Source organism: Geotrypetes seraphini, chromosome 18, assembly GCF_902459505.1.
Source record: "Geotrypetes seraphini chromosome 18, aGeoSer1.1, whole genome shotgun sequence".
Lineage (NCBI taxonomy): Eukaryota > Metazoa > Chordata > Amphibia > Gymnophiona > Dermophiidae > Geotrypetes > Geotrypetes seraphini.
The window spans coordinates 4865183-4881842 of NC_047101.1; the positions used below are offsets into that span (position 1 = coordinate 4865183).

At 42.7% G+C, this 16660-nt stretch overlaps 1 protein-coding gene across 2 annotated transcripts in view; it reads left to right on the top strand.

The window, feature by feature from the left end:
* The first annotated feature begins 4429 nt into the window (after positions 1-4429).
* The window catches only part of CPEB4 (cytoplasmic polyadenylation element binding protein 4), a 50124-nt gene continuing 37893 nt past the window's right edge, over positions 4430-16660 (top strand). The window contains exon 1 of one of the 2 annotated variants that reach the window (XM_033927107.1): positions 4430-6164. In XM_033927107.1, the coding sequence (XP_033782998.1) occupies positions 5076-6164 (1089 nt within the window). In that variant the 5' untranslated portion in view covers positions 4430-5075. The remainder of the gene's footprint in view (positions 6165-16660) is intronic. The other variant, XM_033927108.1, reaches the window with a different exon arrangement.

Genomic DNA, 16660 nt, shown 5'->3' on the forward strand with positions numbered 1-16660 from the left:
CAACTTTTCATGAATTCTTTCCCAAATTGTACCTGCCGAGATGCCCCTTTCTTCAGTTATTCAGGAAACCTTAATTTGTCTGTCTGACAAAATTAAATCCTTGACTTTCTTGCACATTTCTGTGGAAGTTGCTTCCACAGGACTTCCAGTGTGAGGGTCATCTTCAATGGACTCTCTACCTCACTGAAACTGCTTGCTCCAAAATTTTACTTTGTAGGATGATGGGGCAGACTGGCCAGAAACTGCAGTCATGCGTTCATGGATCTCCTTTGGCTTTCTCCCTTCTTGTGTGAGAATTTTTATCATTGAACGGTGCTCCAAATCTAGCAGTTTCTTACTTGATTCACAAGAGGACTCTCCTGACATCCTGTCTCTTGGAATAGTGGACTCGCAATGAGCTGCAACTGTGCATTAGTAACCTTGAGATATGTCACAACATGCACAGACAGACTTGTTTCAACATACTTGCTACTTTCTTTCAAACAGATAAATTTATTAAATGCTCCTCATGTTACTTCCAATGTCAACACAACACAACACACATAAAAACATTTTTACTAGACAGCACAGGGGGTGGCGGTGAAACATATAGACAAAATAGATAGGGAAATAGGACTGTTACTCCTGACAAAAACTGCTTACAACACATGCACCTTTTATGACTCCATGAGCAAGTCCTGTTGCAGTAAGTGTAGCCAACATTAGTCTTTGTATGTGTGACTAGTTAGTTGCTTAGTTCATCAAAGACTCAAAATAATTTCTGTCTGGCTTGATTTTGCCTACTGCTCTCTTCCTCCTCCTGAGCTGTAGAAATGTGTTTGTATGATGCATGCAAATTCCCTGCACATTATCCTAGCATCCTCTGACAGCATTTGCAAAACTCTTGTTTATTTAAGCTATCCACAGTCAAGTTTCAAGTTTTATTATTTTAAATATACCGACCATCAGCATGTATCTGGCCGGTATACAATGCTAAAAAAATAAAAAATAAAAGGTAAAATAATAATTATAGAAGGGGGAAAAAAAGGTGCCTGGAGGTTTCCAAGTGTAAAACATTCATAAAACTACATTATCAACATAAAATCCTAACCACAGTTTCAATCATGTCATAATAAGCACCTCCTGAATATAAATTAAAATGAAGGGATTTTGCATTTAGCTTGTGCCTCATTCAGCTGCAGCTCAAAGTGAATTACATTCAGATACAGAAGATCTTTTTTCCTGTCCCTGAAGAACTTACAGTGGGCCAAAGGAGGGTTAAGTGACTTGCTCAAGATCACAAGGAGCCACAGAGAGGTTAGAACCCTGATGTATCCTGGTTCTCAGGTTGCTGTTAGGCCACGCCTCCACTCCACACCCATTGACAAGGTATTTATTACCTCCCAAACTACCAAGGCAGTAAATAATGTCCTTTTCTAGAAAGGAGCATAACTTTCTATCAGTAAACACTGGTAACGATATGAAACCATGATAATACTACAGCAGAGAAAAAAGAATTGTGCAAATTCATGTACCTTGCAAAATACGGAAGAGAAAATGCAACCCAGCAATTAACTATTGGAAGACAACAATGTTTCCCAGATAAAGAACAACATTTTCTTGGCCACAGATGGGGTATTTTTGTAAGGAGCTGCCAGGTTTTAGGCAGTAAGAATGCTCACAAAAGCTGGTAATCTAGTTAAATATGGGTAAAAGTAATCAGATTTCAGCAACACACTTTTGAGAGGTATGAGCAATATTTCACAGCACTTATTCTACAGGTGGGCATTCACAGGGGAGGAGTTTGGGTAAAGGGTGGGCAGGATGCATACTTATGCATGTAATTATAGAACACTAGGATTATGTTTTTATGCAGGCATCTTATCAGTCACTTGTACCAGTGGTCTATAAGAAAAAGTAGGGTTCGACTTTATGAATAGCTTCAAATGGGCACTTTCCCAGTGCCTAAGTCTAGGATGATAGAATGACCCTCAAAAAATGCATACTCAGGAAGGATCTTTACAGCTCAGCTACCAACATAAGAATTTTAAAAAAAAATCCTGCTTAAACATTTACGTGACAAAAATAACCTAAATGGTTCACTGAGAAAAACAGGGTGTTAAAATAACAAACCAAAGTCCTGTGGTGTTAAAGATGGAAGGTGAGTTTTTGAACCCATGGTTCTTGCCTGAGATTGGTTTCTGACAAAAATGCTGGGGCTGTAGGTATAGTTGGGATCTGATGTGGACTTTAGCAGGACAACTCACCAGACAATATGAGCTAAACATATCTTACCCAGAGCAGTCCCAAGAGCTGTGTGAACAGTGCGGACTCACAAGGCACAACTGAGGTAGAGGTACAAAATTCACTCCCCATCCTGTCTCTCTTGTGACATAGGGGGTGAGGTGGGGGGCACTAGGAGGCATATTGCACAGGGCACGATTTGGGCTCAGGATGCTCCTGCTGTCTAACCTTTGAGCATGCTTGAGGCAAGGTCTCGAATGGTGTCCACCGTTTATTTGACAGTCTTTCCTTTTTATGGACTTCTTATTTGGAAAGGAAATATGGACCGGAGAACAAAGAGACCATTTTAGGGATTTTAAACGCAGACTGGTCCACAGTTCCCTCCTCTATGTATCTTTGCCATGAGGGAACTGAGTAGGAAGAGGGGTAGTGTGCAAGCTAATTCACACGAAATCATTTTGGAAAAGTGCTTTGTGATGGATGCTATGCTCTCTGCATACATTTAGATAGTACAAATGTATGAATGCCCTCTCAGTCTTACTGAAGAGCTGGAAATAAAGTAAAATCTGCACAGTGTAATGCAATTTTTTTGCTGAGGTTCCAATAAAGTCTTATCCTTGTCTTAAAAAAGACTGTAGAAAATCACCAGAGAGTAGTGGCTGTATCTTGCTGTTTATTTGTGCACTGCTGTCAATACATTATGAGTTGATTTTAAAAGGCCCGACATGGGCTGTGTTTCGGCCAACAAAGCCTTTCTCAAAGGTCCGGTCTATGCTTCAGCGGTCAGCTCTGCTCCGTTCTCCACATTGGAATTTGCGATTTGGAAACCAACTCCACAATATTAATGTATTATTTAACGACCTGACCCTTGAGAAAGGCTTTGTTAGCTGAAACACGGCCCGGCCAGGAAGTATTTCTTTACAGAAAGGGTTGTGGATCACTGGAACAAACTACCGGTGCAGGTGATCAAAGCCACTAGCGTGCTTGACTTTAAGAATAAATGGGACATCCACGTGGGATCTCTACGTGGGTCGAGCAGCACTCTGACTTAATGGGGTGGGACAGTAGAGTGAGCAGACTTGATGGGCTATAGCCCTTTTCTGCCGTCATCTTTCTATGTTTCCATTAGTTTTTAATACGGTTGATGTGGACATTATTTTTATCGCTGATTTATTGATTGAAGAAATAAAGGAAAGCCAAGAACATTGTGTTTCGTCCACAGTTTGTTTCATTGTTGGATTGCTCCTTTTTCTGTGGAACATTGGGTCTTCCTGTTTGTGATTTTAAAAGAGTTATTTATAAAAATAAGGGTCCATGTACACATGTAAATTGTGGCATATATAGGAATTTTACCATAGACAATGGCATACTTATATTTCAAGAAGGCCTATCAGGGCATTCAAAGTATATGGATTTTGTATTTCATTATGACAATACATGTAAATCTGGGGCAAATTCAGCTTCTGCATTCCCTTCAGCTGCTTTGTGTGACACACATTATCACCTGATGTTTTGTTTGGATAGCTTGCTGGAGCATTTGCTTGGCTATTTAGGGGAATAGGTATTAACATGTACTACAGTTAATAATTGTTATTTTACCACCAACCAGCGCTATTTTATACAATGAGACCTGGCATTGACAGAAAAATAACTTGTGCCAATCACGCTTTCTTTAACAACAAAAGACTTCTATTGTGCATCGAAATACACCTACGTTTTTCCATAGTATTTTGCAAAAAGCCACTGCATCAGCCTTTTGTAAACTGCGAGTTTTTAAGCACCTAACTTAGATGCCCTCTAGACTATAAATAACAGTTCCTATATTAACAAGGTTGCCAGCTCCCAAGAAAACAAGCCGCCCCTCCCTGTGAAAGCTGCAGTTTGCAACCAGCACCTCGCGCGCCCGTCGACGCGCCCACGTACGTCACACATTCCTCAGCTGACCTTGCTCCGTAGTGGCCGAGGAGAAGGGCGGAAGCAGCGGCCTTCCTGCCGACCTTCAGGGGCGGGGCCGGACCCTGCTGTTCGCCCGCGGCACGACGGGGCGGGGCCAGGCGATCCGCGCGACGACGTCACGCGCCAGGCGCGCGCCGGGGCCGGTGGGCGGGAGCTAGGGGGGGCCGCCCTCGCAACCGGAAGTGTCTCGCGAGCCAGCTGGTTGTCATTTTTGCTCCGCTCGGCGCTGAGGAGACGCGGCGGCGGCGTCGTGAGGAGAAACGGAACCAGAGGGCGCCGGGGGGGGGAGGGAAGGGGCTCGAGCTCTATATGTCTGCTTCCCGCCGAGAAGAAGCCGCCGCCGCCGCCGTTTGTGGCCGGGAGCGCGGGGCGTCCGCGTCGAGGGGCGTGAGGTAAAAACAAAAACACCCCCCAAATCGCCGCCGGGGCTCTATGAGGAAGCGGAGGGCGACGGCGCGTTGAGGCCGGGGACGGAGCCCCGCTTTCGAAGGCCTTTGCCGTCAACGGAGCCAGCGGCCGGCGTTTGAATGCCGCTGTCCTGAGGTGATTCTTGCGGAGGGAGGCCGCCGCCGCCATGGGGCCCTGCCGCGCTCTCGGGGCCAACTGATCGGGGCAGCCGACGTCATCGGCCCAGAGCGCTGTAAAAGGAGGAGTCCGAGAGGCCTCGGGGACGGGGGGGATTTTCTCTCTCTCGCGCGCGCGACGTCACGTTCCGCTGACCAAAAGCAGCGGCGTTGACACCGTTTCCCCCCCCCCAAAAAAAACTTTGCAGCGGATTTCTCCCCCCCCCTTTCAGCAGCTGTGATCTCGATGTAAGAAGTGAGGGGGGGAGAGAGTGACAAGTAAAAAAAACCCCCAAAAGACCCTGGGATCGACCCCCCCCCCATCTGTCCTCGATGGGGGATTACGGCTTTGGGGTGCTGGTGCAGAACAACGGCGGCAGCAAAGCCACTTTCCCGGTGCGCTTTCACCCGCATTTGCAGCAGCAGCAGCAGCAGAACGCCAGCCCCGGCCCGGCCGCTTTCCTCAACAGCACCGCGGCCGCCAATGGCGCTGGGGCCGGCTCGCCCTGGCTCTTCCCTGCCCCGGCGGCCCATAGCGTCCAGGAGGAGATCCTGGGCTCGGACAAGGCGAAAGCGGAGCAGCAGGACGCCCTAGAGAAGCAGCAGCTGTCGCCCGGGCAAAGCCCGGAAGCGGCGATGCTGCCCGAGGCCGAGAAGGCGAAGGCGGAAGAAAAGCCGGGCGAGCCTTCGGCGGAGAGCGGCGGGGGCAAGGAGAAACTGAGGCTCGACTCGCCGGGCTTGACCGCCTTCGACTACCAGGAGGCGGCCAACCCGCCGTTGACGTCGGCGGCCTCGTCCCTGACCGCTTTCAGTAACTGGTCGGCGGCGATCGCCCCGTCGTCTTCCGCCATCATCAACGAGGACGCCAGTTTCTTCCACCAGGGAGGGCTGCCCGCGCCTTCCGCCAACAACGGGGCTCTGCTCTTTCAGAATTTCCCCCACCACGTTAGCCCTGGCTTCGGGGGCAGCTTCTCGCCCCAGATTGGACCCCTCTCGCAACACCACCCTCATCACCCCCATTTCCCGCACCACCACAATCAGCAGCAGAGGAGGTCCCCTGCCAGCCCGCATCCGCCACCCTTCACGCACCGAAATCCTGCTTTCAGTCAGTTGCCTCATTTAGCAAACAATCTCAGCAAACCTCCTTCTCCGTGGAGCAGCTACCAAAGCCCCTCGCCTACACCTTCTTCTTCCTGGAGCCCTGGTGGTGGATATGGAGGGTGGGGAGGGTCCCAAGGTCGTGACCACCGCAGAGGACTCAATGGAGGAATAACGCCCCTCAACTCCATCTCGCCCCTGAAGAAGAATTTTGCGAGTAATCACATTCAACTTCAGAAGTACACCCGGCCCAGCTCGGCCTTCACACCAAAATCGTGGATAGATGACAGTTTAAACAGAGCTGACAACATGTTTCCTTTCCAGGTGAGCATCTAACATATTGTAAAAACATTTATTCAGCTCATGATTTAGCCTCATGATTTAGCCATTGATTTAGCCTCATGATTTAGCCATTGTTATATGAATCCTGCTTATACTGTATAACAGGTGAGTGAAATCCAGTTCCAGCCTTATCAATTTCCCAACACATATGGGCTATTGATATGATGAGTGTATGTGTGTGTAAGTGCAAATATAGAGATAGTGTTTTCTAATGAGTTTTTAAATACTGACAAGATTTGTGGCATTGAGTTTACTGTGCACCAAAAGGAATATTAAAATTATGTTAAAGTTAGTTGCTGTATGTATGTGGCTTACTTATAGCAGGATCCAGTTCTCTTTGATATCTTGACTTAATGTGATGCATAGACCTGTAAAGGTTGACATTTTTTCCATAATAATTACTGGTCTGATATGTGGATGATTAGAAGGCAATTTGTGCAGTGAGTGTTTTATGACTGATGATTGTCTGTTTACATAACCTTCTTGCTGTATTGTTTGGGGCTTGTAACCATTAAAATTCCTTTCAGTATGGGTCAGAGCAGTAGAATTATTTTTATTAAAAGTGGGCAGACTTGTGCTTCAGAAAGTTTCACGTGATAAATTGAGTGTGCCAAATATTTACAGTGCATTCCAGTCTTGGTGTGAATAGCAGAGTGATCTGCTTCCAATGAGAATCATGGGAAACAGAGATCTCGTTACCAGCTAAACCCAGTTCCCCAGGAGAGATGCATGCATCTTTTAACAACCTTTTAAAATTGCAGGTTGGCTAAATTTTTACCCCCTCCCCCTTTCTTAAATTATTTATTTCTCATTTGGCTGATCATTGGTATGCGTAGTTCTACAGATAAGAGAATAGCACCTAGCACTTGCAGAATTTTTTTTAGTTAGTGCAGAGTAATGTATGTTACAAGAGCCAGTGTACTGGGATAAATATTTAGATGAAAATAACCACTTCTTTTGACTGCCTTTGTGTGTGGTAATATGTCATATTCTATGCAAAACAGTTAGGTTTGAAACCTTCATTCATTACATAATTCTATGTAATGCATTTGAAATTTGAAAAATTAAAGGTGCTTATAGAGAGAGAACTGAAGTAGCATTAGATCACAATTTAATTTGTTCTTTATTCTGATATAATTATTGTAAAGTAGCAGCATGAGACCAACTGTGTCCTTGATATTTTCAAGGTCCAAATGCTTCAGCTCTGAGGGCAGGTTTACTCAGCAAATTGAAAAATTCATTAATGGAGCTTAAACAATTATATAATCTTTGGTTTATATTTAGACTTTGAATTTGGTTGACGTATTTGTACGTAGTATATTGCCTTTTGTTGGCATAGAAACAGGGCATACAGTCGGGTGAAGCTATCTGTCGAGACCAAGTTTGACAGAAAGGAAAGAGAACCGTTTTAGATGGAAATGCATTCCAACCTTTCTATACCATTTATATTCTGTACAGAAGAGAAAAGGGAAGGGAGCAGAATTCCAATACTTTAGATTTCAAAAGGATGCTTCTTAATATTAGAGCTTGAATAGATCTTATTCACTAAGGATTTGTGCCATAGTTACAAAATGGCAGAAATCCTGTCTTAGATAATGCCTTCAAGTCGATGTAAGGCCATGACCTTTTTTTTCCCCTGGATTGCTAAAACTTTGCTGTGGATGTTTTTATTTATCATTTGGTTCTATGCCTGAAAATAATAGGAGTGCTATATACGTAAGAACATAAGACTAGCCTTACTGGGTCAGACCAATGGTCCATCAAGCCCAGTAGCCTGTTCTCACGGTGCCAATCCAGGTCACTAGTACCTGGTCAAAACCCAAGGAGTAGCAATATTCAATGCTACAAATACAGTATTTATTTGGATAAGAGGAAAAATGATATATACTCATTTAGTGTGGACAGGTAGAGGACATATTCCCTTGTCCTCACAGAATGACAGCATTCAAAGTAGAATTTCTATGATAGTTTAGTTAATTAAGAACTGAATTCTCTTCCTCCACACACATTTACATGTAAACAACATTAATCAGTTCAAGTTGTCACTTCTGTTGAACTATTGCTAGTATTCGGTTTGTAACTTTCATAGGTATGAAACTAGCTAGAAGAGAGTAAAGAGGAGAAAAATGAGTTAAATGATCAGTGACTTTCTCCTGCATTTCAAAATCCAGAACCTGATTCAGGATTATTTTTTGCAATCTCTCTGTAGGAAAAGGGCTTGATTAATTGGACCCTTAGTAAAAGCTTTTTCCTCCAAATGAGAAATATATGTTGACCTTTAGAGAAAAACTTGAAGTAGAGTTTTATAAAGAGTTCCGTATCTTTAAGCGTGCACTATTCTGCAAGGAAAATTGATAGCCTGCGGTGAGCCATTTATTTTGTTTTTAACACTACATGTAAAAATAAGACTTGTAAGATGTGATCTCTGCTCTCTTTTGTCATTATTTCTATATACGGTAGTTAAGAAAAACTGCCTTGGCAAATACAGTACTTATGTTATATTTAGAAATAGAATAAATAGTTGCAAAATATAGTACTGTACTTTTACCAGCACAACAGAAGTTTGCAACATTTTCCCGTTATTTCCTAAACCAAGTACACACAGGTTTGTGTGATGGAAGTTTTTCATTCTAGGTTCATTTGTTGGCCCACATACATTAAATTTAGTAGTATCAAAATTCAGTTATCCTGTTAGAATTAGTTTGGATATTACTGAAAATAAACCCTAGCATGATTTTGGGGGTAAGTCTTAATATAAGCCCTAGTCGCCAGCAGAAGCAGCACTCCTCCCCCCCACCCGACCCATTTCTCCCTCCCATCTGAACCGCAAGACCGAAATAAATAACCTATAACAAACTGGCAGTGTCGGAAGCAATCTAGGCAGGCTGCTTCGCGGCCTTCTTTCTTCTGGGCATTCCTCTGCCGTGTTGCTGATGATGTCATGAAAGAGTTTCCTCCATACTGGAGTTGCTCTATACCTACTGGAACCTCAGAATCACTGTCAAAATTCATATACCATGACAATGATAAATCACACTCCAAGGTTTATAGATTATAATATCTGTCCTTCACGTCTGCTTCCTCCTACCACAGTACTTGCATTGTGCAACAGAGAACTCCCTTCTTGACTTATAAGATACAACACATACTGTATAGGCAGCCTATCTTTATATGCATTCTTAACTTAAAATGCTAAGCTTGTCTGTGGTGTTCTTTGCTCACACGTTTAAAGACAATAGACTGTTTTCAGTCCAATTCTTTATATGTGAGTTTGGAAACCATTGGACCCCTGAGGAAAGCGTGTTCGCTGAAACACGGACCGTGTAGGGTCCGGGTGGATTTTTATCACCATATTTTTTAGCATTGTGCTTTTTAAATTGAATTTTCAGTGTTTAATAAATTATCTCCAGAACATCTGTATCCACAGTTTTTGTTTTTGTTTGCACCTAGATAGAATACATCACTTCCTGTTGTTGATCTAATAGTAAAACAAATAGTTGAGACTATTTGTGAAATTCTCTGAGAAAAGGTGACTAAAGTCTTAGATCCAAAATGTTGAGAATAGGTGATTTTCATATCATGGACCCATAAACAGTCTTTAAAAAATTATATGTTTGAACTTCTGTAACTTTGCTTTCACGTTTAAAGGATGGAGTGTAGACTGTTGTTTACCAAATTGTGTGCTCTAACAAAATTCATTAATTTCATAGAAATGGTCATGTTTATCTGTCCTGGCAGTATCTGAATACGTTTCATGGTTTCAGAAGTAGATGAGTCATGGAAAGTTGTACATCGATTCTGCTACCACTAAGTTTGGCAGGGGATAGCACTACAAACCTTTAAGTATATTAGAAGCCAGGGACATAATTATGAAATTGCAACTGACCAGGAAGAACAGCTGATGGAGAAATGTGTTGCCATTCTTCTGGCATTCATTGGCATGGAAGCATATAAATTGTATGAGTCTCTGACCTTCAAGAGTGTGGTAAACAAAATTTTGCAGATTACATTATTGGAGAAACAAATGTGACTTACAAAAGGTGTGTCCTGAATAATAGGCTTTAAGATACCAATGAGTCTCTTGATATATATGTAGCGGAAGATAAACATTTAATAAAGTCATGAAGTATGAAGATTAGAAGACTTGATCACATATTATAGAATTATTTTTGGCATCAGGGACGATGCTATATAGCTGATGCTCCTCCAGATGAAGAGACTAAATCTGAATGACCTCAATAAGTCATACAAGATTGCCTCTAAGCACATGAAGGTTGTAATTGGCAAAAAAAAAGTACAGTGGCTCTCAGCACAGGTGCCAGGGTTTCAGGTGTCTTGAGATAGGCCAGAAGGGCATATGCTATTACTACTGTATAATGACAACCATGAAGCAAAGAAGGAAGCGTATCCTATATGTGGGAACTTTGCAGGCTCTCCATAAAAAAGAAACCCTTTGATATTGCATTCTGAATCCAGCTTAATGTACACTCCCTTTTATCCTTAATAAATAAAAACAAAAACCTGAGTAAGTTATACACATCCTTAGTTTGGAGAAAAGCTGGAGACGTTTCAGTTGGATACAGTGGCCATGATAAATCTTTTGCCAGAAGAGATGGCTAGAGAAGCTCTCAGATTTGGGATATGCTCCTTGAAGGTCTCCTGAAATTGTTTGACAACACAGAGCTACAAACAGATATGTTAATTGTCAAAGACATGGTTGTTTACCAAGTATCTGTACTAATATTCTATTTCAATCAATCTGAAATAACGTTGGTCTAATTAATATAACACCAGGATAGTCTCAGGACTCAAGGATCTCCTGTATGAGGAACAACTGGGTAAGTTGCAGCTGTACTCACTCGAGGAACACAGAGAGAGGGAAGACATGATTGAGACATTCAAATATGTCACGGGCTGTATCGAGGTGGAAGAGGATCTCTTTTTCCTTAAAGGACCCACGGCAACAAGAGGGCATCCGTTGAAAATCAGGGGTGGGAAATTTCATGGCGACACCAGAAAATATTTCTTCACCGAAAGGGTGGTTGACCGCTGGAATAATCTTCCACAACAGGTAATTGAAGCCAGCAGCGTGCCAGATTTTAAGAAAAGATGGGATTGGCATGTGGGATCTCTTCATGGAGATAGTTAGGGGGTGGGCCATTAGTGTGGGCAGACTAGATGGGCCATGGCCCTTTTCTGCCGTCATTTTCTATGTTTCTATGAGCTAAAAAGAGGACATGGTATATACGTACTCTGTTTAATATTTATTCTTGTGAAATAGGTGTATCATTCTGGACAGATGGGTAATATTCTCATGCTCATGAGCCATGTAGAAGAAATCCACACCAGTTTTTGAATCCCTCCTTCACTAGAGGGCTCTTCTGCCCCCTTCAGTTTTAAGAACATAAGAAATGCCTCTACTGGGTCAGGCCTGAGGTCCATCGTGCCCAGCAGTCCGCTCACGCGGTGGCCCAACAGGTCTAGGACCTGTGCAGTAATCCTCTATCTATACCCCTCTATTCCCTTTTCCAGCAGAAATTTGTCCAATTCCCTCTTGAACCCCAGTACCGTACTCTGCCCTATCACGCCCTCTGGAAGCGCATTCCAGGTGTCCACCACACGCTGGGTAAAGAAGAATTTCCTAGCATTCGTTCTGAATCTGTCCCCTTTCAACTTTTCTGAATGCCCTCTTGTTCTTTTATTTTTTGAAAGTGTGAAGAATCTGTCCCTCTCTACTCTCTCTATGCCCTTCATGATCTTTTAAGTCTCTATCATATCCCCTCTAAGTCTTCTCTTCCCCAGGGAAAAAAGTCCCAGTTTTTCCAATCTCTCAGCGTATGAAAGGTTTTCCATCCCTTTTATCAGACGTGTCGCTCTCCTCTGAACCCTCTCGAGTATCGCCATATCCTTCTTAAGGTACGGCGACCAATATTGGGCGCAGTACTCCAGATGCGGACGCACCATCGCTCGATACAATGGCAAGATAACTTCTTTCGTTCTGGTTGTAATACCCTTTTTGATGATGCCTAGCATTCTATTTGCCTTCTTAGCAGCCGCTGCGCACTGTGCCGTCGGCTTCATTGTCAAGTCCACCATCACCCCCAGGTCCCTTTCTTGGGTACTCTCATTTAAAAACATCCCTCCCATCGTATAGTTGTACCTCGGGTTTCTGTTTCCCACATGTAATACTTTACATTTCTCAACATTGAACTTCATCTGCCATCTCGTTGCCCATTCCCCTAGTTTGTTCAAGTCCCTTTGCAGTTTTTCACAGTCTTCTTTGGTCCGAGCTCTACTAAATAGTTTGGTGTCATCTGCAAATTATTATCTCACACTTCATCCCTTTTTCCAGATCATTTATGAATACATTAAATAGCAGCGGCCCTAGTACTGAGCCCTGCAGGACCCCACTCGTGACCTTCCTCCAGTCCAAGTAGTGGCCCTTCACTCCCACCCTCTGATATTTCTTTATTTTCTTTCGGCCTTTCTGGATTTTTGTTTTGTGAATCTGATGGCTTTCAGTGCTCAGAGCTCTCCTCCTCAAGGGTTTAGCCATTTGATTGGCATTGCAGAAGCAGAGTCTGGAGGGACAAGTGGTTGAGTCTTCTCAGACAATGTTATTGCAGTAGCTTATGTCAGTTGCATTTATTGTAAAGTAGAACTTCTGTCCAGTTAGGCCCAGATGCCTTTGACATCTGACATTTGGTATCAATGAGAGAGTTTTAAGTGGCTTTATAATAATTGGAGTTTCATGAGATTCTGGTTAAGATGTGGGAGGGGGGGGGGGGATATTGGCACTGCTGTTGTTCAGAAAACCTAATAGGAACATCAGATTATTTATAGACCCAAAACTATTCAATAGGGCTTGCTATCAAAACTATTACACTATGCTGCCTTGTTGCTAGGTGTCATTGACTTGTGTTTGAGTCCTATTGACTTGATGAATTGCAGATCTAAAAAGAAATTGGTTTTATGCTAGTCCAGAAAAGTCCTCTAGTGTCATCCCCATGATTGTTTTCAATGTGTCCAGCCATCTAATTGCAGGTTGAGGGTAGTGGTTAATGGAAGTCGCTCGGAGGAAGGAAAGGTGAGTAGTGGAGTCCCTCAGGGTTCGCTGCTGGGGCCGATCCTGTTCAATATGTTTGTGAGTGACATTGCTGAAGGATTAGAAGGAAAAGTGTGCCTTTTTGCAGATGATACCAAGATTTATAACAGAGTAGACACTGAAGAGGGAGTGGAAAATATGAAAAAGGATCTGCAAAAGTTAGAGGAATGGTCTAATGCCTGGCAACTAAAATTCAATGCAAAGAAATGCAGAGTAATGCATTTGGGGATTAATAATTGGAAGGAACCGTGTATGCTGGGAGGTGAGAAGCTGATATGCACGGACAGGGAGATGGACCTTGGGGTGATAGTGTCCGAAGATCTAAAGGCAAAAAAACAGTGTGACAAGGCAGTGGCTGCTGCCAGAAGGATGCTGGGCTGTATAAAGAGAGGCGTAGCCAGTAGAAGGAAGAAGGTGTTGATGCCCCTGTACAGGTCATTGGAGAATTGTGTTCAGTTTTGGAAACCGTATCTGGCGAAGGATGTAAGAAGACTTGAAGCGGTCCAGAGGAGGGTGACGAAAATGATAGGAGACTTGTGCCAGAAGACATATGAGGAGAGACTGGAAGCCCTGAATATGTATACCCTAGAGGAAAGGAGGGACAGGGGAGATATGATTCAGACGTTAAAATACTTGAAGGGTATTAACGTAGAACAAAATCTTTTCCAGAGAAAGGAAAATAGTAAAACCAGAGGACATAATTTGAGGTGAGGGGTGGTAGATTCAAGAGCAATGTTAGGAAATTCTACTTTACGGAGAGGGTGGTGGATGCCTGGAATGCGCTCCCGAGAGAGGTGATGGAGAGGAAAACGGTGACTGAGTTCAAAGAAGCGTGGGATGAACACAGAGAATCTAGAATCAGAAAATAATATTAAATATTGAACTAAGGCCAGTACTGGGCAGACTTGCACTGTCTGTGTCTGTATATGGTTGTTTGGGGGAGGATGGGCTGGAAAGGGCTTCAGTGGCTGGGAGGGTTAAGATGGGATGGAGTAGGTTTTAACGGAGATTTCGGCAGTTAGAACCCAAGCACAGTACCGGGTAGAGCTTTGAATTCTTGCCCAGAAATAGCTAAGAAGAAAAAATTAAAAAATTTTTAAATTGAATCAGGTTGGGCAGACTGGATGGATCATTCGGGTCTTTATCTGCTGTCATCTACTATGTTACTATGAGATAATTCCCCTAGATTTATATCACACTAAGATCTTTTTTTTCTGCTGTGAATCTACGAGAGGGTTCTGGCATGTGGTCCTAGATGAGCAGGAGAGCAAACTGTTTGAAACTCCTTTTAGGAAATATACATGGTGCAAACTTCCCTTACGAATATCTGTTCAACTGGAAGAATTTGAGGGGCCTTCACACTGTCTGGCCTTAAGAAGGGGTAGCCTGTATAGTATTGAGCATGCTCAGGTGGACTGTGTTCATAATCTCAAAACTCTTAGATGAAGGCAAAATTATATTAGTTTAAGCCTAGAGAAGTTGCATATGAACTGCAAGTTTGTAGAATTTATGGGACATGTGCTGTAGACAAAAGTATGAAAGTGCGACACAGAAAGGTGGTAAATCAGATCCAAGATGGCCGCACACTGGTAGTGCTGAGGAACGCTCCTCAGAATTTGCCCGATACAGAAAAATTTTGGCGAGTGAGATCAATGACAAAAAGACAAGGACGGAGTGCCGCTGCTGCCTCTCGGCACACCGGAGGAACTTTGACTGGTACTATAGACGAACTGCTGAGGAGGATGCAAAGTGCCCCATTGGCATCAGTAGTTAGCCCGCTGGAGACGCTGAGAGAAGGTGGGACCGCGGCGACTCTCCTTGGGCCGGATACCACTCTTAGCCCTGACGCAAGAGCACTGCCCTCAGCCTCGGACCACAAGCTATCCACGGAGTCAGGAGACCCCACGGATCGGATTGTCTCCTCCTCTGGATGCAAGTTTAACAGCAGAGAGCCTGGGAGATGGGGAATTTCGGCAGGAAAGCCCCATTATGGAGACTGAGGCAATATTAACGCTGAGTGATGGACATTCCCAGAGGGGAAAATGCCAAGCAGATTCAACTGACGGTGAGCATTTCTTCACTAAGCAAGGGGAAATTCCTATAATTAAACCTGCTGAAGTGACCCTGGAATCATTATGGGACCTTGTGGCTAACCTTGGTAAAGCCATAAGTCCCCACTTTCAATATATAGAAGGGAAACTAATTGAACAAACTAAAGAGATAAAAGACTTAAAAATGATATGCTCTCTTCTAAAAGAACTTAAAAATGATATGCTCTCTTCTAAAGTAACTAGTGGAAAAATGGAACAGGACTTGGTATCTTTCAAAAACATTCAAGAGACACTAATTAAAGATAATACAAATCTTAGAAGAAAAATTGAGTCTTTGGAAAATAACGCTCATGGTAACAATTTAAGATTGATTAATTTCCCAAGGATTGCTATGGTGTCCCCTAGAGAAATGATTAAACAATATTTACAGGAAATACTGGGAGTTTCAGAGGAATGTTTACCTCCACTCTCTCAGGTTTACTATTTGCCTACAAAAAATCAAGTTCAACGTCAAGCGATTAACAACTCAGAGGTATTAGATGTTTCAACTTTACTTGAGACATCAGATAAAGAAATGGCAATTCCAGCGACATTAATCTTAACGGTGGCTCTTCAGCCAGATAAAGCATGGATTTTGAGATTATTCTTCAAAAATAGACAAAAAGAATTTCATGGACTTAAAATTCAGATGTTTCCTGATCTCTCACTTGAGACGCAGAAGCGTCGATGTGAATTTCTTCTCTTGAAGCCAGGTGTTTTAGCTTTAAGGGCTACATTTTACTTAAGGCACCCTTGGAAGTGTATAGTGCATCATCGTGAAATTAAGTATGTTTTCTTTGAACCTTTTCAGCTAACTAATTTCTTGGCATCATCTCGTTTGAAGGAAGAACATCATTAGCTCTTTAGAATAATTTAGGCATTAGCTCTCAGCTCTACAGTTTTATATCCTTGACTATTTTCTTAATTTTCTCGCATTTTGTTAATCTTGGATCCTATTGTAGGACTTGAGTAAAGTTAACATATATATATTTTTTCTCTCTTTTCTGTTGTAATGTCAACTTGATGGAATTTGTTTAACTTCTTACTGTACAAGTTTATCTCATCGTTTAATCTATTACTTCAAAGTTGAAATGTAATTCTTGTTTTAGTTTGGATGTAATCCGTCTTGAACCGCAAGGTAATGGCGGAATAGAAATCACTAATGTAATAAGTTTGAAAATGATAAATAAATAAAAAAAGTATGAAAGTGCTCCAGTGCATAAACTATGACTAGAAGTTCTCTTTTAAATTTTGATATAGGTTTGCTCCACCTTTGTCAGTTT